This window comes from Pteropus medius, unplaced genomic scaffold, assembly GCF_902729225.1.
Source record: "Pteropus medius unplaced genomic scaffold, Ma_sr-lr_union100, whole genome shotgun sequence".
NCBI classification, from domain to species: domain Eukaryota; kingdom Metazoa; phylum Chordata; class Mammalia; order Chiroptera; family Pteropodidae; genus Pteropus; species Pteropus medius.
In genome coordinates, this window is record NW_024344374.1 from 6,408,296 (window position 1) to 6,433,378 (window position 25,083).

At 37.8% G+C, this 25,083-nt stretch overlaps 2 protein-coding genes across 15 annotated transcripts in view; both read left to right on the top strand.

Moving 5' to 3' along the window:
* HSDL2 (hydroxysteroid dehydrogenase like 2) overlaps positions 1-1,581 on the top strand; it is a 48,220-nt gene extending 46,639 nt beyond the window's left edge. For all 6 annotated transcript variants that reach the window (XM_039870736.1, XM_039870735.1, XM_039870734.1 and 3 more), the window contains one exon: positions 827-1,581. In XM_039870736.1, the coding sequence (XP_039726670.1) occupies positions 827-939 (113 nt within the window). In that variant the 3' untranslated portion in view covers positions 940-1,581. The remainder of the gene's footprint in view (positions 1-826) is intronic.
* Positions 1,582-6,410: 4,829 nt separating this feature from the next.
* KIAA1958 (KIAA1958 ortholog) overlaps positions 6,411-25,083 on the top strand; it is a 113,453-nt gene continuing 94,780 nt past the window's right edge. For 2 of the 9 annotated variants that reach the window (XM_039870720.1, XM_039870723.1), the window contains exon 1: positions 6,498-6,554. The gene's annotated coding sequence lies outside the window, so the exon portion shown is untranslated. Of the gene's footprint in view, positions 6,555-18,186; positions 18,436-25,083 lie in introns of those variants that run through there. The other 7 variants (XM_039870724.1, XM_039870722.1, XM_039870725.1 and 4 more) reach the window with 6 other exon arrangements.

Consider the following 25,083-nt stretch of genomic DNA (forward strand, 5'->3'; position numbering starts at 1 on the left):
CAGTAAAGGTTTACTAATGCACCAGATACATAATGTGCCTTCTGTAGATATGACCTATATATAAGTTGGCATAATATAACTCAGAAAACTATAAATGAGACACACCTGGCTTTGAATTGCAGTACTGTCATATACAAGCTGTGTGACCTTGAGAAAGTTAAAATTCTCTTTGAGCCTCAATTTCCTCATTAATTTTCTTATGTGTCAGTCCCTATATTAGCACTGGAATGAGAGTTGCAAATAAAAACAAAGTTTCCTCCCTCCATAGAGCTTCTATGATATGTTGTTATTAGCTATAATTCTGTTTTAATGCTCACATTTTATATCCTGGCATTTCTGTGGTTAAAATAATGCTAACGGGTCCTTTGTGCCCATACCTACATTTTTAATGATCACTAAGAATATTATATACATTTACACCATTTGATTTTTTTAACCTAAACTCGAATTGTTAAAAGTTTAATAAACTATAATAGATTGGAGAATTAACTAAAATAGATAGTATTTGTTCACCTCAACTCATTTGAGGGCCATCTATCCTTGAGGGTACTATAACTAGTGTATAAATGTTGCATCTTCAGCTTTCGGCTAGTACCTTTTGCTGATTGTTGTTTTTACTGTCTCATATTATAAGATATTGTTAACATCTAAGTCTAGGAATTGGAATTCCCAAGATAATGATAATAATAATAAAAAAGGCTGTAATACGAATTTCTGTGCTTCAGAGGTTTATAGAACTCAAGGAGATTCTTTTTATAATGCATGAAGCAGTATATTTCTAAGGGCACTAAAGGATAATCTTTGCTCTCTCATTTTCTCATTTTAGGGAAACTAAAACCAACAATGGCATTCATGTCAGGAAAATTGAAGATTAAGGGAAACATGGCCCTAGCAGTCAAATTGGAGAAGCTAATGAACCAGTTGCAGGCCAAGCTGTGAAAGAAAAGAAAAAAATTTGTCGACCTCTAAGCTCAAAAAGTAAAAGAGTTCAACAGTTAAAATCTAATTTTGTTTTCTTCCCTATTGTATAAGGTTATGCATGTTTGCTCTGAAAAATAGAATTTCTGACTTGAAATTATAGTTAAAACAGCTAGCTAATCAAACATAAGCTTCATTAAGTGGAATTCTGAGACATTCTGTTTTGTATGTTTTGTGAGTTTTGTCCTCTGTGCATTATAAACCATTCATCATCTTCTTCTAGGAAAAGTATCATGAGCAACCAGTCAGGGTCAAACAGTAAAATTAGCTCTTTTCAAAGCTTCTTCCCATGTAAAATGAGGCTAGTTGGTTCTGAAATTTTTAGTTTGGGATTACATACTAATGATCTTAATAATATTTTAGATTTTTATGAGCTTATTTTAAAGAAGATCTATAATACATTTTCATAGGAATCACATACTAAACTACTTAATACTATTTTGAAGTCTAGTAAAACAAAGATAGTTTTCATTTTGTTAACTAACTTTCCAGGTGTAAGTTTTCTATAGGAAAATATTAATGTAATTCAACTAATTGCAGTATGTATCCTATTTTAAAGTATGTAAAAATGTCCTAAAGTAAAATAATTTCTCCCCAGAAGTATGCACTTGGTAACAGTGTTTTGAACTGAGAACATTGGAATAGATGGTTGTTAGAGGTTTAATTATCTGCCCCCCAAATTCATATATTGAAGTCCTAATTCCTAGTACTTCAGAATGTGACTGTATTTGGAGATAAAGCCTTTAAAAGAGGTGATAAGTTAAAATGATGCTTTTAGGGTGGGCCCTAATCCAATCTAACTGGTGTCCTTATAAGAAGAAGAAATTTGGGTGCAAAAGAGCGACTAGGGATGCACACAGGAAAGAACATGTAAGGACACAGCGAAAGGTCATCTGCAAGTCAAGGAGAGAGGCCTCAAAAGAAACCAAATCAGTGGACACCTTGATCTTAGACTTCTAGTCTTCAGAACTATAAGAAATTTTCGTTGGTTTAGCTACAGAGTCTGTGATATTTTTGTTCTGGCAACCCTAGCCAACTAATAAAATGGTTTGTCTTTTTTAAAAAAGCTAAACTTAAAAAAAAGCCCTTACTATTCATTTTAATCAGTTAAAAATACTTGTTGAGTGTAATATTTTTACTTCTCATCTTCTATTCTACTATTATGCTGTTAAGCAATTTAGTTAATTCTGACATTTCACATAGAATCGTAATGTTAGGGGATTTAATGTATATTTTACAAATGAAGAAACAGAGGATCAGAGATGAGAAAGGACTAGCCCAAGGCCAAAATTAACAAGCCAAGCCCTATCTAACAAAAACCTCCCTGTACATTGGCTTTGAATAGAACTTGAATGCCTCACCTCCCCCTCCATGAAGCCCAGATGGATTGACTTTTGTATGGTAGCCTTACAACTCCCTTGGCATCTCCCAGTCACTTCTAGCCATGTGAGGAACCAGGTCACACGAGATGTTGCCACCTTCCTCTCTACTGGAGTTTTCTAAAGACTTCTTGCTCCCTTTCTCTGCATTCTCTGAATGGGAAATAAAAAGTAGAAAATATTGTGAAGCAGTAATTCTGGGGTTCTGGTCACTAAAACATGAACTTACTAATGGAAAGGCTTTAGGATATTGAAAAACAAAAACAAAAAAATCTAGAAGGCCCTGGCTTTCACATCAGTAATTGGACTTGGGTGAGGTCATCTGCCGCCCCTTTGTGGTCATCACTAGGAAGTACCACACTATTCTATCAGAAGTAAAGGTGGTCACACCTACATTCCTGAAACCTTTTCTCTTGCCACATCCCCCTCAATCAATTCACTTGTGTTTCTTTTTCTTGGTTCTTGTTCACTAAATCTGTTGAAGTTTAGATACTCCCAGAAGTTTTGAATGGCTGTTTCGTGTGTTGCCCAGTAGCCAATGGAGCCCTGTTTCTGAAACAAGATTGGTACGGAGGGAAGTCATGTTGTTTGGCTTTTTAGTGATTGAGTGAAATTTAGATATTATTTTTAAGATGGTTTGTTGCTAGTAATCCTATAGTTTAAAAAATCCTCATATAGTGTGCCTCTTAATCCTCTTAAGTAGGAAAAAAACCCCATCTTTTTCCTCTATCTTAAGTCTTCCGCTGAGGCCCTGTAAATTAGACTAACAAAAGATAGATTAACAAGAGAAAAACAAATAGAATTTATTAACATCTATACTGCATATATATGTACATGGGAGCATCCAAACATGAGTAACTCAAAAGAGATGGTTAGAAGTTGAGCTAATGTAATAGCTTAACAAAAGAACAATAGAATAGTAACACAAAGGAAAAGACTTTGACTTTCTAGTGTGGCAAATTGTGTGAAGGAAAATACATGGATTGTATAGTAAGAGTATGTTCAGTTTTGTCAGAAACTGTCAAATTCTTCCAAAATGGCTGTACCATTTTGCATTCCCACTAGCAATGAATGAGTGCTCCTGTTGCTCCACATCCTCATCAGCATTTGATATTATCAGTGGATTTTGGCCACATTAACAGGTGTGTAGTGGTATCTTATTGGTTTAATCTGCAATTCCCTAATAAGATGTTGAACATCTTTTCATATACTTGCTTGGCTCTCTGTTCTTTGGTGAGGTGTCTTATTCAGGTATTTGGCCCATTTTTAAATCAGGTGGTTTGCTTTCTTTTTGTTGTATCCTAAGAGCTCTTTGTATATTTTGGACAACAGCCCTTTCTTTGTTAGACATATCTTTTGCAAATATTTTCTCTCAGTCCTTGACTTGTTTTCTCATTCTCTTGACATTCTTTCACAGAGCATAAGTTTTTCATTTTAATGAAGTCCGGCTTATTAGTCATTTCTTTCCTGAATCATGCCTTGTAGTATATTTACAAAGTTATTGCCATACCCAAGGTCATCTAGGTTTTCTCCTGTTATTTTCTAGGAGTTTTATAGTGTCACATTACACTTTTATATCTGTGATCCATCTTGAGTAAATTAATTTTTTGTAAAGTCTTTGCTTAGATTCACTTTTTTTGCATGTGCATATCTAGTCGTTCCAGCACCATTTGTGGAAAAGACTATCTTTGCTCCTTTTTTAAAGATTAATTGATTATAGTTATGTGTGTCTATTTCAGGGCTCTCTTCTGTTCCGCTGATCTATTTGTTTATTCTTTCACCAATGCCATGCTACCTGGTTACTATAGCTTTATAGTAAGTCTTGAAGTCAGGCACTGTCAGTCCTCCAACTTTGTTCTTCAATATTGAGTTGGCTATTCTGGGTCTTTTGCCTTTCCATATAAACTTTAGAATCATTTTCCTGATACCCACAAAATAATTTTGGTATTGCACTGAATCTATGAATCAGTTTTGGACAAGCAGATGTTTTGACAATATTGAGTCTTCCTATCCATTAAGTTGTTCTTTGATCTCTTTCATAAGTATTTTGATCTCTTTCATCAGGTTTCTTTATATAGCTCTTATACATATTTTGTTAGATTTGTACTTCAGTATTTCATTTCAGGGGGTGCTAATGTGTTTTTTTTTTTTAATTTCAATTTCATATGTTCATTGCTGGTACATAGGAAAGCAACTGACTTTTGTATACTAACTTTACATCCTACAAGCTTGCTTTAATCATTTAGTAATTCCAGGAGGATTTTTTTTTTTTTGGTCAGTTACTTCAGATTTTTTTTACATACAGTTATATCATCTGTGAAGTTTTGTTTTTTCCTTCCCAGTCCGTATAACTTTTCTTGTTATTGTATTAGCCGGGACTTCCAGTATGATGTTGAAAAATAGTAGTGAGAGGGGACATTCTTGATCATTATCTTAGTGAGAAAGCTCCAGGTTTCATCTATGTTGTATCAGGTGACTACATTTCTTTTTTTAAGGCTGAATAATATTCTATTGCATGTACTTGCCACGTTTTTATACATTCATCCATTCATGACATTTGGGCTGCTCCAACGTCTTGGCTATTGTGAAGAAAGCGGCAGTGAACATGGGTATGCCAGTGTCTCTCACCAGCAGTACACAGGGTTCCAATTTCTCCACAGTATTACACATTTAAAATACGTAGTAATTAACTGTTTTTAGACGTACATCATTTTGTCAAAAATGTTTGCGCAGATTTTTTTAATTCAGTCTAGACCAGGAAGAATGTTAATAGAGCCAGGTATTAAGAATCCTTTCTCCTTTGAAGATAGTCTCTTTCTCTGCCTCAGTCATATTCTTCTCTCCCCAACCTACCCTAAGGGTAGCAGTGGCTAAGGTTTCTCTGTCACAGTTGGGGTGAGGCCAAGATATGAATCCCGCACATGGCTAATCACCTATGCTCTAAATGTTACTTATTACCATTATCTTTTGGAGATGCTCAGAGCGTTAAGTAGAAAAGGAGTTAAGGACATGGACTCTGCAGCCAGACTGCCTGAGATGAATCTGGGTTCCTCCAGCCACAATGTGATCTTGGGCAGATTTCTTAATTTCTCTGTGCCTCAGCTTCCCCATCTGTGAAATAGTAATGCTAACACCCACTTCGTGTAGTTATTAGGATTAAATAAATTAATATTCGCTAACCACTTACTGTAAACCCTGGACACATAATAAGTGCTCTGAAAGTGTCTGCTGGGTAAAATTAGGGCGGAGGGCGCCTGATAGCATGTAAGCACATCCAGCCTTACCTCTGTTGTGCCCAGCCGCGTAGATGATGTTAGTGCATGCTTCCCCGGACTCACTGCGTTCTAGGTGTTTTTAAGCGGCCCCGCTTCTTCCAAGGGAAGGGTCCGTGTGTAGCGGTTGGTTTAGGAACTTCTACAGGGCAGCGGTGGCTGGGTTGTACGTCTGTCGGTCAGAGGTGTTCTTGCACATGCCTACGTGCACAGGTGACTGTTCGGCGTGTTAAAACAGGTGCCACACACCTGTCACACACGGAGCAGAGTCTTGTAAGAAGGTCTGCTTCCAGCGTTTAGGCGGAGCTGTATGGTACTCCAAGAGGCAGTGGGGACCGCGGGCCAGGTCGTACGGCAGGAGCGGGTGCTGCCCAGCTCAGACCGTACTGGAGATCGTGGGTTCCACACCTGTCGGGCTGCGGAGACCGAGCTCGTGCGCGCGCGTGTGTCGTAGAAGGGTCGGTCCACACTCCCCGCGGGCAGCGACAACTGCGAGCTCGGTGCGCGTCGTAGGAGGTGTCGTTACACACTTCCTGTGGGTCTCGCGGACCACGGCGCGTTTCCGGTGCCGGCTGGAGCCCGGGGTCCGAGCCCCCGCCCCGCTCTCCGGCCCCGCCCCGCCCGCGCCCCGCCCCCCGCCCGCCCGTCCGCCAGCCGCGCTCGGAGCCGGGCGCCAGGAGCCCAGGGCGCACAGAGCGGCGCGCGCTGGTCGGCGAGCCAGGCTGGCGCCCCCCGCCCCCCGCTCCGCACCTCCGTCCGCCGGCCGCCCGGCGCCTTTCCCGCTCCACTTGCCTGCACTCCCCGGCCCTCTGGCCGCTCTTCCTCCCGCCCCTCCGTCCCGCCCCGTCCCGCCCCGGCTGCCCGGCTCCCGCAGGCCCCCCCACGCCGCCCGCGTTCCTATGGACAGACGCACAGACACCTGCAGGTGGGTGAGAGCCCGCGCGCGGGGCGGGGACGTGCGCGCCGACGCGGCGACCTGGGCCGGGGAGTCCCTTTGTGTGGGGGGCGGCTGCGCTGGGGTCCGCTCAGCCTCCCCCTCGGCGGCCGCGCTGTGACCCGGCTGAATCCTCCTTTTGTCTCCTCTGGGGGGGAGGGTGGGAAGGCCGAGAGCCAGGGCAGAGAGCCGGGCGACCGGACGTCGCCGGCGACAGGCTTGGGGGCGTGCGGGGCGGAGATCCCAGGCGGCCGAGCGGGCTCCGGGAGTGAGCGCCGGGGGCCGCCGCTGCGGTCCCCTCCCGGGGGCCGGCCCGCCGCCCAGCATCTCCAGTCGCCGCGGCGGCGCGGGCGCGTTGCGTGGGTCTGGCTCGCCTGCCCCTGCTCTTGGGTCTGTTTGAGGGGGAAAAGAGGGCGGGAAGGAGAAAGAAAAGATCTGCTCTCTTAGTTTCCAAGTCTTGAGATGGTTGTGGAGAGAGGGAGAGAGGTGGTTCAGGGCTTTGCCCGACTTGTGTCGCTCACGGGAGGCACGCCGAGGTGCGTTCGGGGCGTGTGTGAAGGAACGTGCATCGCTTTGGTCCCTTATTTATTGTTTCTAACGGAGGAGGGCTTTCTCCGAAAGGCTCTTCCCCCGCCCCCCAATCTGAGGCTGCGCACAGTGATTTGTGTTTGTTATCAAATACATCGAGAAATTATTTCCCTGGGTAGAAGGAGGTTGGGCGAACCAAAATCAAATCCAAATCAAACCTAAATCAAAGGATGATTGTGGTTTCAGGGTGGCTGGTTTGCTTGCGTATTTCTTTCTTTTTTAAAGATTAAAATAGCGACTTAAAGGCAAGAAATAAAAGATGAACCTCCATGTGATTTTTACGAAATTTTGTATACGTATATTTTAAAGTTTTAGGGTAAAGTTTTGTTGTATCCCAGACTCCTTAGGATTAGTATGACAGAGTCTTCTACCTCTTAAACAGTTAACAAGCCAGTCAGGTGGTGACAGCTTCCTCGGTGGAGGTTAAATTGGAGTTCAGTAAACAATTATCTAGCTTTCCGTTCAGGCTGAAACCTTTAATTTTGCTCGTTTGAGATTGGAAGTCTTTCACAACATATGTGTAGAACGTGGAAGTTAGAACTGATTTAAACCCCCTGTGATTGTGCTTTTCCTATTTTATTATATGTGTTCTTCTCTGTACATAACCCAACAATTGGGTTGTATATTAGTGGATATTAGTGTTTGGAAAAGCACCGTAGGTGATATTTCTGTTTTATACTATTTATCTGGCCACATTTCCTATAAACAGTTGCTGTGCTTTTGCAGATACTTAGATGATACATGAAGTTGAATAAACACCCAGAAAATTAATTTTACAGATTTAGGTTTTTAACGCAGGTACGAAATTGTATTTTTGTATTAATTTCAGTCTGCTTCTCATTGCTGGAGACTTTTATTTATTTTTGTCTATTGTATGAGAATCTGTATTGGCAAGCTTAAATCTCACAGTTACCAAGATTTTTTTAAACAACTGTTTTGGAGGCACTCAGACAGTTATATGTAGTTACATATAGAAAATGGAGGCTTTCGGAAAAAATTTAAAAATTATTAATCTTGAAGGAAAAAAATATTTAAATTTTCATGAAGATGTCAAAATTCATCAGAAAACAATATTCAATCTAATGTGGTTTTAATTAGGCAAGCTGATTTTTGTCATAAAGAGACAGGTATGCCTAAAATAGTGTCTTTTTCTAGGAGAATAATTTATCCTAGATTCTTGCCCTAGTTACATTTACAGATTAGTATTAGTGCATGCCTAATTTTGTAAATGCCTGGAGTGTACATTTTTGTACACTTAAAAGGTAGAAGAGGTAACATTTAGCAGTGATCATGCTAACCTCTTTGAGTTGATAAAATTTTATTAGTTCCTGCTCTGACTTCCAGTCTAGATTAGGTAAAAGAGTTGAAACTACACAAAGGCACAGAGCTCAGTGTGAGTTGCTGGTAGGCCCTTGAGCAAGGTTCCTCTTCCTCTTCCATTAAGGATGGCCCAAAGAGGATAGGTATTGAAATTTGTTCAGGCTTTATCCTTGAATGTAGAATGGAATTCTGAAACACTCCTAGAGTTTCAGCTCTTAACTCTTCATCAGCTCTTAGAAGTATTAAAAAAGATAAGCTAACAAATTGAATTGCTTATTTACGTATTTATTTACAAGACTGTCAGTCTTAGTGATAAGGTTTAAACAAAGAGTCACTGTGTAAACGAAACAGTAAGAGTGTTGTGGCCTGTGTTGAGAATTGCTTGACAAAGCTGTAGTTGTGCCTAATAGTTTTCTGGGATTGGCACTGTAATTAGTGTCTCTTTGTGGGCTGGCTAAAAGATAACACCTGTTTTTTGTTTTTTGAATATGACATGTAGATATCAATTTTTTGGTTTTTGTATAATTAACAATAATATTTTAGTGTAATCAGAGGCATTCCAGAGAATCTTACATGTTTTTAACTGATTTCCTTTCTGGTACATTGTTGTTTAGGAAGGCATATCAATTATTTTTCACTTTTTATGGCTGACATTTTTTTCTGCTGCTTTTGATATTATGACATTCTACTTTCAGAAATTTTTATTTTGTATTATCAAAAAGTTGGATTTTAAATATAGCTCAGTAGTATAAACTGACATTTACCAATTTCTTTTTTTTTTTAAACAACACTAAGCCGTTCACAGTTAAATTTGATAGGCTTAAAAATCCATAGATTTTTTTCACCTTTTCCTATTTGTTAGTTATTAATGTGGTACCATTAAAGGAAATTTAAAATGGCTACTTTATGTTACTTTGAATCCTCAATTGACGAGTGTCATCTTTAGTAATAACCAAATGGAAAACTGAAAAGCAACAATTTTATTCTTTATAATAGATCCATGACTTTCAAGTCCTTCTTTTTCATGAAGTTTTTTGTAGCCTGATGGGGAAGCAGGTCTGACTGAGAGATGTGTGAACAGTGACCTCTGTGTGGTCTTGCATTGTTTAAGAATAGCACAAACCCTTGCTGCTTGCCGAAAATGTAGAATTCATTCTTGGATTAATATTCTGCTACCAGATGTATGAGGCTGGCTCTAAAGAAGCTTTTCTCTTAAATACTGTCAAAAATAGAGAAGCTGAAGATTGGAGAGAAGCCATTTATTTTGAACAGTTTATTTTCTGGCAGTTTGTGTTTGTAAAGAAACCTGTTCATAATATTTACTTAAGAGATCTACATAGTTGCAGGAAGGAGACCTACAGGTTTCTTTTTTTTTCTTTAAAAAAGTTTTCATAGAGCTTAACTCTTACATGATACTTCTTGACTTTGCTTCTGCTTAGTCGATTTATGGACTTTATTTACCAGCATGATTGAGAATTCTTTTGCTATACTGAAATTGTACTCTGCCGGTGCTCTGGTTTGTTTCCTAGGTAACAAATGCACTGCATAGATTCCATAATGAGGACTGTGGTTGGCTAGTTACAGTGTAAATTCTGTTGTTTGGTAAAGCTTAGTCTCAAATTCAAATAAAGGTCAAGAAACCAAAAGTACTGAAAATGCAAATTTTTGAGTTTTATTTCTTGTCCAGTGTCAATAAAGTTTAATACATTTTCCTGGAGAAAGGCAAATCAGACATCAGTTATCCAAATTTGTTTTGCAAAGTCTTAAACAGTTGGAGAGATTTTTTACTTTTTCATATTTCTAGCGACAAAGAAGATGTTTTTCAGAAACACTTTATCACACTTAATAATACAAAGCAAAGCGATATGATCTAGGACATCAGTAATTGGCCCTTTTTTACAGAAAGAAAAACATATGTCTCAAAAGATAAATTGTGCAACTTTGTGTGAAATACAACTTTAAAAAACTTTAAGAAGACATTAAAACATTTAGGAAACTTTTAAAAACATTAAAAGTCTTATTATAAAATTTACACATTATTACTGTAGCATTTTTCCTTCTGATCTGCCTGAACTTTGTCCCAGCACCAGAGAGCAGGTCTCAGAGAACAGTTTTCCCTGCCACCTTACTCTCCTCTCGAAATCTGTTGCCTCTGTAGCTCTAGATGCAGGGCAAGAAGTGATATATGTGTAATTGCTAATAATTATTACCTGTTTGTTAAAAAAACCCAAAAAACTGACAAAGAATTAGAATTCCATTAATACCCACTGCAAGTATCTTTTCATTTGATGCCTAGAAATGTTTCATTTGTTAATCATCAAAGATTTTATTAGCTGAAATTAAAAAAAAACTCTGAATTCTAGAGAATTATTCAGAGTTGCCTCCATTACTCTCCCTTGCTTGGATAGATTGTTTTTGGATTATTTCTTTACCTTTTCCGTTAATTTCAGGAATAGGACATATCTTGGTTGAATTCTCTTTTCTTGGTTTTCCTCAAAACTAACACTACTTTAACCTTTTCTGTACTTGTCTAATTGCAGATATTATGTCCTTTCGGTTTTCCCTTGTAAAATAGTCCCTGATAAATATTTACTATTAAAAAATATTTTTTTTATCATCGCATTAAGGCATAATCACCACATATCAAAAGCTACACTTTTTTGTTAAGAGATTTCATACTTCTTGGGTAGAGTTAACAATGTTCGTGAACTCTTACCCAGCTAGGATTATTTTGCAAGGGCCGCCATAAAAAGTATGACAGATGGGGTGGCTTAAACAAGAAGAATTTATTCTCGTAGTTCTGGAGTATAGAAATCCCAGATAAAGATGTTGGCAGGGCTGGGTCCTTCCGAGGCCTCTCTCCTTGTCTTGTAGGTGGCTGACTTCCTCAGGCGTCTTCACATAGTCTTTCCTGTATGCCTGTCTGTGTCCAGATCTCCTCTTCTTATAAGCACATCAGTCCATATACTTAGGACTCACCCACATGACTTCATTTTTTACTTTAATTTACCTCTTTAAAAACCCTGTCTCTAAATACAGTCACCTTCTGGAGTACTGGGCATTACGACTTGTGTAAATTTGGGGAAACACAGTTCAGCCCATAACACAGCCTCTTCCTTCACCCATTATCTTTCATACATAACCTGCCCTCAATTTGCGTAGTTTTGTAGCGGTTTCACCTTTTATGTCTTGCTCTTTTGGCAGTTTTGTCACTTGAGTGCAAGGCCCAATATACAGCAATATGATCAACTCTGTATGCCATAAAAATGAAGTGGGTAGATAAAAGCCTTATTTCATTTTTTTTCACTCTTCATATTGATTATTTTTAAATACTTTATTTTGAAGAGTTTAAATTAGAAAATTTTTAATAATTGGTTTGGAATATGGGAGAATATCAGTGTGGCCAAATTCATTGGAAGTGCTGATGTTAATTTCTTGTAAATTCCAAGGACGTTTCTTTTGGTGCTGTTTTTCAGACATTGGTCTTGCTGCTTACGTAGTAAATTATGCACTATCCTGATCATTTCACACATTCCTTGGCTGATGACCCCTGAATCCAGTATCCAGTCAGAGCCTCACTCCTGAAATCTAGATGTATACAGCTACCAACTGGACAGTGTCACTTGATATTCCACAAGCATTGCCCAAAACTTGACTTGCCTTTCTCTTCAAATGTGTCTTTTCTTGTATTCCCTAACTTAGTGAATGGTACCACCTTTCATCTGTTTTCCCAATCTAGAAATCTAGGAGTTATCTGTGACTCCTTCCTTATTTTTTCCATTTATAATTGAGCCCCTAGAACAGTCAGTTCCTGCTCCCCAAGATTCCTCAGTTCTCTCTTCTTCTCCCCATGCAAATCACATATGACTGTCACCTTTGCCTATCATTGGTCTTGGTCTACAGTTAAATATATTCAGTGTGCAACACAAGTTCTAATGCTAAGGCTTCTGTAATCCTTTGATAGTCTGAAGCTCATTAAATCCTCATAAATGGCTCATGTGAATAACATCTACTTTCATATTTAAACTATCTGGCTTTTACACTTGAAGGTCACTTTGGCTGAATATATGTACTTGGCTTACAGTTTCTTTCCTCGAGTATCTTAAATTTGTTACTCTGTTGTAGGGTTTGGCAAACTTTTTTTGTAAGTAATTATTTTAGGCTTTGTTGACCATAGATTGCTTTCACAGTTATTTAACTATGCCACTGTAGTGTAAAAGCAGCCATAAGAGTATGTAAATGAACAAGCATGACTGTGTTCTAATAAAACTTTATTTACAGAACCAGGTAGTTGGCAGGATTCAGTCCACAAGCCATAGTTTGCTAAGCCCTACTCTATTGTATTGGTAAAAAGTGTTGTCAAATTCTAACACCAAAATAATTTTCTGTCTTTTTTAAGTGATTTTTTTATTGTTTAGATACCCAAAGGACTATCTTTAAAGGCCAATAATTTTACTAGAATATGTCCTGAGTGTTGGCTGTTCTCACTTAATTTTTCCCAATACACAATGTGTATTTTATTATGTTGGCTCAAATATTTTTTCATAAACATTTTCATCAATTATAGATTTTTAATATTGTTTCATTGTTTTCATTTTCTTCTTTGAGGTCTTGTTATGTATATTTTAGATCATCTTTGCTTGTCTTATATCTTTAAATTTTTTATCCTATTTTTTATATTTGCTTTTTTGTATTTTTTTCTTTTTATCTTTTAGTCTCTTTAATGTACTTTCCATGGTATCTATTAAATCTAGTGTTTCTTCTAGTTTTGTCTTCCTTTCTGAGTTTTTTCTTTCCTATTCTGCCCTTTATCATTTCTCTTTCTAAAGCTCTTCATTTGTCCATTCTCTTTATATAGTTTTTCTGTTTCTTATATATGCTTTCTTTTATATCTTCTATCATTTTCTTAATTTCTTTTAAAATTCGTATTGAAATATTATGTTACAGTTGTCATCTTCTTTATGGCCATATTTTTGTCATGTGCCTTCACTAGCCATTGGTACATTATTTGGTTCTTTTTTCTCACAGTACCTTTCATAGGTTAAGATTTCATTCTTTTCTCTTATTCATGAGATGGATTTACCAGTACTTTAGGAGAAAGTTTCTGTGGTGGAGGTAAGAGCAGGCCAAGGTAGTTTTCTTAGTTTTATGTTTTGAGATTTTCACCTTTCTTGCTTATGTGAAATATTAAAAAATATGGCTGCTCAATTAAAATCAAAGTGAGATACCATTGCACACACACTAGAATGGTTCAATTAAAAAGGTAAAAAATAGCAGATGTTGGTGAGAACATAGAGTAACTGCAGTTCTCATGTACTGCTATTGGAAGTGTAAATTGGTACAGAAATGTAAATGAATATAAGCAATTTGGAAAGCTGTTTGGCAGTGTTTACTAAAGCTGTACATATGTATATCCTGTGACTCAGAAATTCCACTTGAAGATACATGCTTACCAAAGTAAATGTACTAGAATGTTCATAGCACTATTTGTAATAGCCTCAAACTAAAGTCTGCCCAGATGACCATCAGTATAATATGTGTTAGAGTGTTACATTGATGGCCCCAAATAAATAAGTAAATAAATCACATCTCCTGGTGTCTGTGCCCTTGTGTTGTCCCTTACCGCAGTGAGTCTGACTTTGGCCATGTAACTTAATTTGGCCAATGGACCTTAACAGGTGTGTTGCAACAGAGACTTGATAAATGCTTACATACTGGGAGGGACTATTGCCCTGAGACCACAATATAAGGAAGTTACTTGAGTAGGAGAGGTCAGGTGGAGGAGAATGGAGGCACTCCAATGATGACCAGGACTTATTGTCACACATGTGAGTAAGGCCATCTTTGACTTTCCAGTTCACCTGACCCTCCAACCTGATGTAGCCATATGAGCAAGTCCAGGTAAGCCAAGAGAGAAAAACCCATAGCATTGTGAGAAATAAGGAATTGTTGTTTAAACCACTAAATTTACAGGTGGTTTTTTACAATATAAGCTGACTCAGAATGGATAAATTGTTGCATATTCACACAGTGAAATACTGTAGAACAATGAGAATAAACAGTTCACAACTACATATGATAGTGTATATGAATCTCACAGACATGCGGAGCTAAAAAAGCCAGATAAGAGTTTTACTGAGGTACCGGAGGTTAGAGCTTCAATATATGAATTTCAGGGGAACATAATTCGTACATACTGTATGCCTGCATAAATGTAAAATCTCCAAACAGGCACAACCAGTAAATTTAGTTTGAAGCCAGATAGTGGCTACCCTTGAAGGAGTAGTCAATAGAAAGAAAAAAGTAGAGGCTTCTGGGGTGCAGGTCATGTTCTGTTTCTTGTTCTGGTTGCTGATTACATAGATGTGTTCTGTTTGTGAAGTTGTGAAATATCAGTGGTTTGTTCACATATTTCTGTCCTTTTATGATTGTATTTTATATTTCAACATAAAGGAAAAAACATATCCTCTTTAGCCTCCTCCTTGATTTTCTGAGATTGGCCTCCTTTGAGATCTCTCTTCTTCATCCCCAGCAATGCTTCTTTGTTCGATTGGGATTTTAATCCCAGCAGTTTCCTTCCAGAGGTTTTTCAGTAGGTCTCCATGGTCTTGGAGCCTGCAAAACTTTACTTTTCTCAGATCCAATTTCACTTAAATGAGTCCTCTCTTTTCAAAGGTGATAGTTGATAATTTCTTGTTCACCAGCATTTATAATCATCAGAACTCTCCTTTCTCTCCCCATCACCTGCCCAGTTTTTGATCCAGAACTGGTCTTGTTAGCTCTGCATCTTAATCACCTGAGAGGTCTTGTTAGCTCTGCCCACTCATCCAGGGTTCATGGGGCTACCTCATCACCGAATTCTGTTGGACATCTTATCTTTTGTTATCTATTCTAGCTGTTAAGCTATTTTTTTTTCCTTGCTGAGCTTCTTTGCATACTTTACCTAGTTTCCCCTAATGGTAGCATTTTGTAAAATTATAACATCACAACCAGGATATTAACTGTTATGGGCTGAATTATATGCTTCCCCCCAAATACATATGTTGAAGCCCTAACCTCCAATACATCAGAATGTTCCTAGATACGGAGCTAGGGCCTTTTAAGAGGTGATTAACTTAAAATGAGGCTGTTAGCGTGTTCCTAATCCAATCTGACTAGTTTCCCTGAAAGAAGAGGAAATTTGAATAAAAAAAGAGACACCAGAGATATGTGTACAGAGGAAAGACCGTGAGGATACAGTGAGGATGTGGTTTTCTGGAAGCCAAGGAGAGAGCCTTCAGAAGAAACCAAACCTACCAACACCTTGATTTTGGATTTCTAGCCTCCAGAAAAATTTTAAGCCACCCAGTCTGCGGTATTTCGTTTTGGTCTCCCTAGCAATCAAATACATTGGCATTGGTGCAATCTATCACTCTTATGCAGATTTCCCATTTTATTGGTGTGTGTGTGTGTGTGTGTGTGTTAGGTTCAATACAATTTTATTACCTGTGTATGTTCCTGTTTCTACCAGCCCCTCTTTTCTCTTCCCATCTGCCATCCGATCCCTAACCCCTGACAACCATTAATAGGTCTTCCACTTCTGAAATTTTGTTATTTAAAAAAACATTATGTAAATGGAATCATAGTATCTATAATCTTGAGGATTAGTTTTTTTTCACTAAGCATAATTCCCTGGAAATTTATCCGGGTTGTTGATAGCTTGTTCCTTTTTATTCCTGAGTAGTAGTTCACTGGCATACCATAGTTTGTTTAACCATCATCTGTCGAAGGTCCTTTGGACAGATTCCATTTCTTGGCTTTTACTTTTAATTTCTCTAGCATACATACCCAGGCATGTAATTGCTGTATCATATAGTAGTATGATAGTAATTACATGCTTAGTTTTTTTTTTAAAGTAACTGCCAAACTTTTCCAAAGTGACTGGACCATTTTATGTTTCCACCAGCAATATATAAGTGATCCAGTCTCTCCATATCCTTGCCAGCATTTGATGTCATCACTATTTTTTATTTTCTGATATGTGTGTAGTGATATTGTGGTTTTAATTTGCATTTCACTAATGGCTAATGTTACTCATCTTTACATATGTGTACCTGCCATCTGTGTATCATCTTTTTTTTTTGCCCATTCTCTAATTGGATTTTTTTGCAGGTTCTTTATGTATTCTAGAAACTTGTCCTTTGTCAGATATGTGGTTTGCAGGTGTTTATTTCCAGCCTCTAGCTTGTCTTTTAATCTTCTTCACATGGCTTTCACAAAATAAAAGATTTTAATTTTACCAATTTTTCCTTTTATGAATCATGCTTTTGATATCAAGTCTAAGAACTCTTTGCCTAACCCTACATCCCGGGGATTTTCTGCTATGTTGTTTTCTACAAGGTTTTTGTTTGTTTGTTTTATGTTTTATAGTTAAGTCTGTGATTCATTTTGTGTTAAATTTTATATAAGGTGTGAAGTTTAGGTTGACGTTCACTTTTTGCCTATGGATGTCCAGTTGCTCCAGCACTGTTTAAAAAAGCTATGCTTCCTCTTCTGAATTGTTTTTTACCTTCGTAAAAAATTAGTTGAGCTTACATGTGGGTCTATTTCTTGGTCTGCTCGGTTTTTATGATTTGAAGAGAGTCCAAAACTAAGCCTCTGCTATTGTCCTGCTTGCTAGTAAGCCCTTGTTTATTATTAAGTATGATTTTTGTTATCTTGGAAAACAGTTTTTTCCTCGATCAAAGGGGACAGATAGCTGTGTAGTTTAAAAAAAAAAAAGGTAAGGTATGCAATAGCTTGATTATTAACAGCTTATCTTGTTTATCTGTTCTATAATATAGCGATGAGCCAGTATATATTTGTTCAGAGAGTTTACTTCATGTGTAAATTACTCAGGTTGTTAATGTTTTCATGATAATTCTTGTTCAATAATATACTTCATTTATCTGTTATTTTGAGAAGACAAGGAGCTCTACATAAATGAATTTCTGTATAACTAAAGTTTATCTCCAGTACAAAACTTAAAATTTTAATCTTTTTGGGGAAAAGTTCCCCACATGTAATTTAATTTAAGTAAAGGTGGCAATTCAGTTACTTTGGAAATCTGCCAAAGGAATTTTTTTCTGGCATCTGGATGAACCTCCCTGCCCCCCAAGCAATTTGACAGAATGTACCAAGATCCATAAATATATTCATATCCATTTATTCAGTAATTCTACTAATTGAAAAGATAGAAAAAGATACGCCTAAAAAATAAAAAAACGATGAAGCAGAGATGAGGGACCACCGGCTAAATTTGGCCTGGTGCAGCCCAAATCCACTTGCAACCATTCTATGTCCATAGCTGCTTTTGTGCTACAGTGGCAGAGTTTAGTTGTTACAGAAATGTTGCAAAGCAGAAATATTTACTATCTGACCCTTACCAGAAAAAGTTTGCTGACTCTGCATTCAAGCATTATATGGACTAGTGAAAGATTGGCAATAACCAATATATCCATCAGTAGGAGAATTATGACATAAATCTTGGTGTAAGCACTTGATGGAATAGGATATAGCTATTTAAAGTGATCATAGAGATTATTCATCTAGTAAACATTTATTGAATAATTGCTATGCATTAGGTACTTTTCTGGGTGCTGGGAAATCAGTAAAGACAAAAATTCCTGCCCTCACAGAACTTTAATTTCAGTTGAGAAGACAGAATAAACAGGATTTAAAAGCATGTTAAGGGATAAGTGCTGAGATGAAAAAAAAGTAGGGAAGGGAGATATGAAATATTTTAGGGTGAGGGTTTGACAATTTAGATTGCCAAAGAAAGCCTCACTGATAAAATGACTTGAATAAGGACTTAAAATGAGTGAAAATGCTTGGTATGCAGGTGGTTGGAAGAGGAGCGTTTGAGACAGAGGGAACAGAAATGGATTAAGGGCCGACTTGTGCGGATTTTGGGATCTGTGGGGTGTCCTGGAACCAATCCCCTGTGGTACTGAAGGATGAGTATATATTACCTCATTGGGTTGTTGTGAAGATGAAAAAAAATTCATGTCGTAAAGAGGGCACATAGGAGAAATTATTGAGGTTTAAATATCTAGAAGGGAAGCTATTTGAACTCCAGACATGTGGAGAAAGTTAAGTTCAACAAATACTTGTGTTGGTGAACGTTTGATTTTGTCTGTCTACTTTGACTTCATAGGTAACACATAGTAATTTATTAAGAAATTACAAATTTCTTAATAATTTCTTAATAATTTCTGAATTATTAATGCTAATCATCTTAACTAGCACAGTGGCTTCAAATTATGTGCTGTTGTAGCATTTGTGCTATATACCCTTTATAGATGGTTATCGAATTTGGGAGAAAAAAGCATTGATTTTTAATTCAGTGGGAGAAATGCCGTGACTTTAGTGAACACCCGAGTGGGTCATGTAGGATGAGTGGTAAAAGGCGAAGCGTGGTGTTGAGCCAGTTCTAGGGGATTGCTTGTTTATTGGAGCGTGCAAGGACTCTGCTTTGTGAGTATATAGGTCAGGGCAGTAAAGAACTCTATTTAAACAGATACACAGTGGTGAAAGGGGATTCAAGCAGAGAGTGAGGAGTGAGGATGTAATCCTGTCCTTGAAGTGTGCCACCAAAATTCCAGTACTTGAGTGTCCCCTCTTCAGAGAGGCTGAAGACCACCGAACTCACATAATGCATATAGTTGAGAATGAACATTTTTAAAGTTCAAGAAAATGACTTAATTTTTAAAATATGGGAAAGCTTTTGGTAAAATTTGAAGTATTGAAAAGAAATTTTTTGAAAAAAATTTGTGAAAAAAATATTAGGTATTTTTTCTTTGTGGTATTTAATTAGTTAAGGACAATTTTATATACATAGCGCATCCCTAATGTATTTTGTGTTGTGACTATTTGGAGATTGTATAAGATTCTATTACTTTATACTGTGAGAAATCTGAAATCTTTTTACAGTGTTGATTTTATTTTCTTCAGTACTAAGTCTTTAGAAGTTATACTTGCTCAAGCTGCTGCCTTTTTTTTTTTTTTTTAAATATAGCTGGATAAATGCAGTCATAGTCAGCAGTGTTTACACCACACTAGCTTTATAAGAAAGTTTCTGCCTTCCTTGCAGAATCATGGGTTGTGACTTAGGGTTTCTGTGGGCACATTAATTCTGAATAGAACCTGGGGATTGTGCTTGTTAACTAGAAGTTTGAGTAGTAAGTTCCTAACAGGACTCAGGTACTTATATGCTTTGTAGTACATTGCTGTTGTAGCAGTTGTGGTATTTAATTGACCCTGAAGGTCCCTTGGACTTTTCCTAGTCCATTAAAGTGAGTGGCAAGACCTATGAGAATGTTTTTAAAAATGCAATTCAGTATTTATGATTTAGTTAATAGTTAAGCTAGGGACTTTTAGAAGCATTTGGGTGTTGGGGGAAGGAAGCCGTACATTTACAGAGAACTTCATGAAACATGAAATTGTAACACTGAATTTGCCTATTTTTCCCAGCTCTCTGCCGATATTCCAGGCTCTGGTCCAAGGAGTAGCATATGACTCAGATTCCCCCTTAACACCCTTGTCAGTTATTCTTTTCAGGGCTTAGGTTGATTCATCATATGCACATAATCTGGAATGCTCGGGAAGGATGTGTGGAATCTCACTTTAGGTTTTAGGAAATGTCTATGATTGAATGTTTTAGTTTGATTTTTTTTTTTTTTGAGTTGGAATTTTTGTTCTGTGTGATAAATGTGCAGAATTAGCAACAAGGGAACTAAATTTATATTGACTGGAACATCAATCAGATTTTCTGAACCTGTAAGATCAAAGTATGATTGAGATATCTTTTGGCTTCATTTGGTAATTCTTAATCTTTTTGTGGGTTTTTGACTCCTGTGAGAATCAGATAAAAACTCTGGATTCTCAGAAAACGCACATCTGCACATACAATGTACAGTTTTGTATATATTTTAAGAACTGTGTGGACTCCCCCCACCCCCATGCATTGTGTTAGCAATCTCTATTTTGTGTAATTACATTTTAGCATATGACTTTCTTCTGTCTAAGGATAGAAACCTTAAAAGTTTGAGGCAAAGATTAGGTGAGTGAGCTTTTGGGCTTCCAGGGAAAATTTACTTTTTTGAAGGAGAAGACGATAACATGGTAAATTTCTATCAGATATTCATTTAAACTGTTGTTTCTGATAAATGTGCTAATGCTGTGCATTTTATTAAATCATTCTTCTGAATTATAGATTGTGAATAGTGTCTCACCACCAGGGTATTCACAAAGGCAGTCTACCAAGGAAAAATTAAAAAGTTTAAATTTTCATTCTCAGTTCTACAGGAATAAAGAGGGAGAATTCATTATGTCAAGCATTACAAGTAAGCATGTATTAAAGGGGCTACATGTGATGATGGCACATTATTGGAACTCCCCATGAAAGATAATTTGCATGGAAGATGATTATTCAATAGGGCTTTAATTTACAAGAAATATTCCGCCATTTAATTGAGCTCCTTAACACTCACTGCTTCGCTTCAATAGATTGCATTTGTTCCCTGCATATGTACAATGCCATAAGGGTGGTTACAAGCGGATTCAGTCTAGCCAGAAGGTGAAACAGCAGCTGAAAGTCATGTTATAAGAATGAACATTATTAAACGTTTGAGAATTGTTTTTGAAATAGGTTTTCTGTTGGCCGATTTGTGCCATAAAGCTGATTATCTAATTTTTTTTTTTTCTAATAAGATTTGTGTAAGATTATTTGGCCCTGCTGACCACTAGATAAACTATATGGTTCAGTTTAAAAGCCTTTCACCTTTATAGGTCATTCACCTATATTGTACATTTATGAAATGAGCATACATAGCCTGCATTTATAGTCACTATAGAAAGAAAATTATTTGGTGATAAAGAAGACTCTAAAATAAACATGTCAACAAATAGCTGACTTGTGATTAAAATGCCTAAAAAGATAACATATGGTAGGGGGAAAAAAGGTAGTGTAGATATGTCTAATGTCTGCTCTGTCTGTATTAGCAGAATAGTGTATGGATAAGCTTTATCCATAAGAAGAAGTTTTAGAGGAGCCTGGAACTGATTCCTTGTGGATGTTCTGTTCTTGAGACATTTAAAATAAGCAATGTTGTGAGAAGCCAGGCCCATTCTTAATCGGGAACACTGAAAGCATGTCAGCTGAGGAAAACACTGAAGGCCTGCAGGTTAAGTCAGGAACTGGAGATGAGGATGTCTGTCATCACCATTGTTTTCGAGGTCCCAGTCAGTGTAGTCAGATAAGGCAAGAAAAGGGGATACAGATGTTTTAAAGGAAGCCCTACAGGTATCACCATTTGCAAGAATAATGATGAGCTAGAGAAGAACATTCCTGAGAATAAGATGAAAGTTTGAAGCGGTGGGAAGGGAGGCTGAAACATTTTCTATTGGGTACCCTCCATGGCGGTGGTGAATGAAGGCTTCCTACTGAAAGTGGAGGGGAAGAGGATAAAATTGGACAACTAAGAAGAACTGGAAGAAAGTATGTGGTGTAGCAGCTGTGATGAATCATTTGGTATAGCCCTAAGACTTCAACTGAGGGTGAATTTCTAAGAAGACACTATGGAGTCAGTCAACAGAGATTGGTTCCTGTGAGTCAGGGTGACTTCTGGATTCTCGGAGCATAAACCATTGAGGTAGTAAAGAGGTGGTTCAGCCCCTTTCACAAAAGTTTGCTCCTGAGATATGATATTTGACTGATGCATGAAACCCAAAAGTTGGAGATCTTGTAGGGTCAGTTATAATTAAGGTCGGTAAGGAAGAAAGGAAGGATGAAACTGGGAGGAGGAGCCTGTGGACAGATATGTCAGTACAGTGTCTCCGATTGTGTACAAAAAGGCCTAGATGATAATTCCTACTTCCTAAGGTTGTGGAGATTAAATCAGATATGACAGTGAACTGTTTTCCACAGTGCCCTCCATATAGTAAACTCTTAGTAGATACTTGCTTTAAAAACAAAAGCAAAAATCTTGTGCTCTGTGAATCTGTTATTTCCAGATATTTGAGCAATCTTGTCTCCTATATATACATCCTTTCAATTCTCAGTATCCTTAAACTTTCTCTTTGCACTGCTTGTGGCCCCTATTCCTTTAGCCCTGCCTTTGCATCCTGAGAAACTTCTGCCTGAGCCTGCTGCTCCTTGATCCTATTTTTCTTAGCCAGATTTCTTAGATAAATGGATTCAGTGCTGTCCATTCTTTTATCACTAACTCTCTTTAATCCTAGGGATATTGGCTGCCTCTATCTCTTTTCCACTCATATTCTTAACATAGGTGATAAATAGACAAATAAACAACTAAGGAAACTATCAGGTGATAGCAAATGCCATGGAGAAAAGTACTTCAAGATGGGAGTATAGGGAGTGCCAGGCACATGTGGGGAGGTTTGTAGAGTGGTCTGGGAAGGCCTCTCTGATAAGAGGACACTTAAGCAGGTTTAAAGGAAGTCAGGGAGCAAATTGTGCAAATGTCTGGAGAGAAGAGCATTCCAAATAGCTAGTGCAAAGTTCCTGAAGTGGGGGCAATGTTATTGCCTTTGAGGAAGAGCAAGGAGGATTTTGCAGATGGGACAGAGTGACCCAGAAGGGAATGTTGGAGAGGTAAGTAGGAAGATGTCACATTGGGAGCATGTGGAAATCATCTTCTGATTGCTTCTTGTTCCTCAGTAAGAGTGGAATGGAGCAGAAGGATTTGGAGACTTGAAGAGTTATTCAGTTAAGACAGTGGAGTGTGTGTGTGGATTTGAGCAAATTGTGATCCCTGGGCCAGCAGCACCAATGTCATCTGGGAATGTGTTAGAAACGCAAATTCTTGGGCTTCATCCCAGACCTACTGACTGTTGTAATTACTTGCCTTGTAATAAAATAGTGTCTTAAAAATACATTAGATTTATGCTTCTGGCCAACATGGAGTAACGGGAGCTCATTTATCATCCCACCTGTATTAGGGTTCTCCAGAGAAACAGAACCAATAGGATGTGTGTTTATACATATACATATACATACATACACGCACACACACATAAAGAGATTTATTATAAGGAATTGGATCACATAATTATGGAGGCTGAGAACTCCCTAGTTCTGCAGCCGGCAAGTTGGAGAGCTAGGAGAGCCAGTGGTTGTAGTTCCAGTCAGTGTGAAGGCCTGAGACCCAGGAGAGAGTCAGTGGTGTAAGTTACAGTCTGAAAGCCACAGCCTTGAAACCTAAGAAGAGCTGATGTTTCAGTTTAAGTACGAAGGTAGGAAGACTGATGACTCAGCTCAGCAGTCAAGCAGGGGGAGTTCCTTTTTACTAAGACCTTTTATTCTATTAAGGTCTTCAGTTGATTGGATGGGGCGACCCACATTAAGGAGGGCAGTCTGCTTTATTCACTCTACTGATTCAAATATTAATCTCATCCTGAAACACCCTTACAGACACCCAGAATAATGTTGATGAAATATCTGGGTACCCTGTGGCCCTGTCAAGTCGACACACAAAATTAACCATCACACCACTTAAAATAATAAATGAGACAAAATATATTATGCAGTGATTTTTAAGACATTGTATATCAGGCAGTGAAAGTACAGTGATCTCTGAGATGAGAAACAAATAAGATGAACCCTATGCTTGCCCCATTTTACCACCTGGAAAGGGTTTCTAGGCTGTGGTGCAAGGGGAAACCCAGGTGGACGCTGCCAGTCTCCCTAAGAACATGGGGCGAGGAGTCTGAGGAGGCCACGGTCACTAGAGTTCATAAGCAGAAGGAAGGCTGTCTCTGTTCGCAGATTACACGGTCCTCTAGAAAATCCCAAGGAATCTATAAGAAAGCAGTTAGATCTTATGAATTCAGCAGACTTGCAAGGTAACAAAAATCAGCTATACACAAGCAATGAATAATATTTCTATACACAAGCAATGAATAATCTGAAAAATGAAATTAAGAAAGCAGTTTCATTTACAGTAGCATCTAAAAGAATAAAATACCAAGGAAAACATTTAACCAAGGAGGTAAATGACTTGAACACTGAAAACTATTAAACTATTAAACAGTACCAAAAGAAATTTTTTAAAAACATGAATAAATGGAAATATATGTCATGTTCATGGGTAGAAAGACTTAATATGGTTAACATATCAATACTCTCCGGAGCTATTCCCATCAAAATTCCAATAGCCTTTTTTTACAGAAATAAAAAAGCTGATCCTTAAATTCAGTTGGAATTGCCAGAGGCCCTGAGAAGTCAAAACAATTCTGAGGAACAACAAAGTTGAATAACTCACACTTCCTGATTTCAAAACTTATTACAAAGCTATAGTAATCAGAACAATGTGGTATTGGCATAGGAATAGAAATATAGACCAATGTAATAAAATCGATGGTCCAGAAATATACCCATATATCAATGGCTAATTGATTTTTGACAAGAGTGCCAAGTCCATTCAATGAGAAAGGAATAGTTTCTTCAGCAGATGGGACAACTGTATTTCCATACACAAAAGAATGAAGTTGGACCCCTGCCTCATAACACACATAGGAAAATTAAAACGGATCAGTAACAACATGTAAAGTAAATGACAACCAAAGAAAGCAG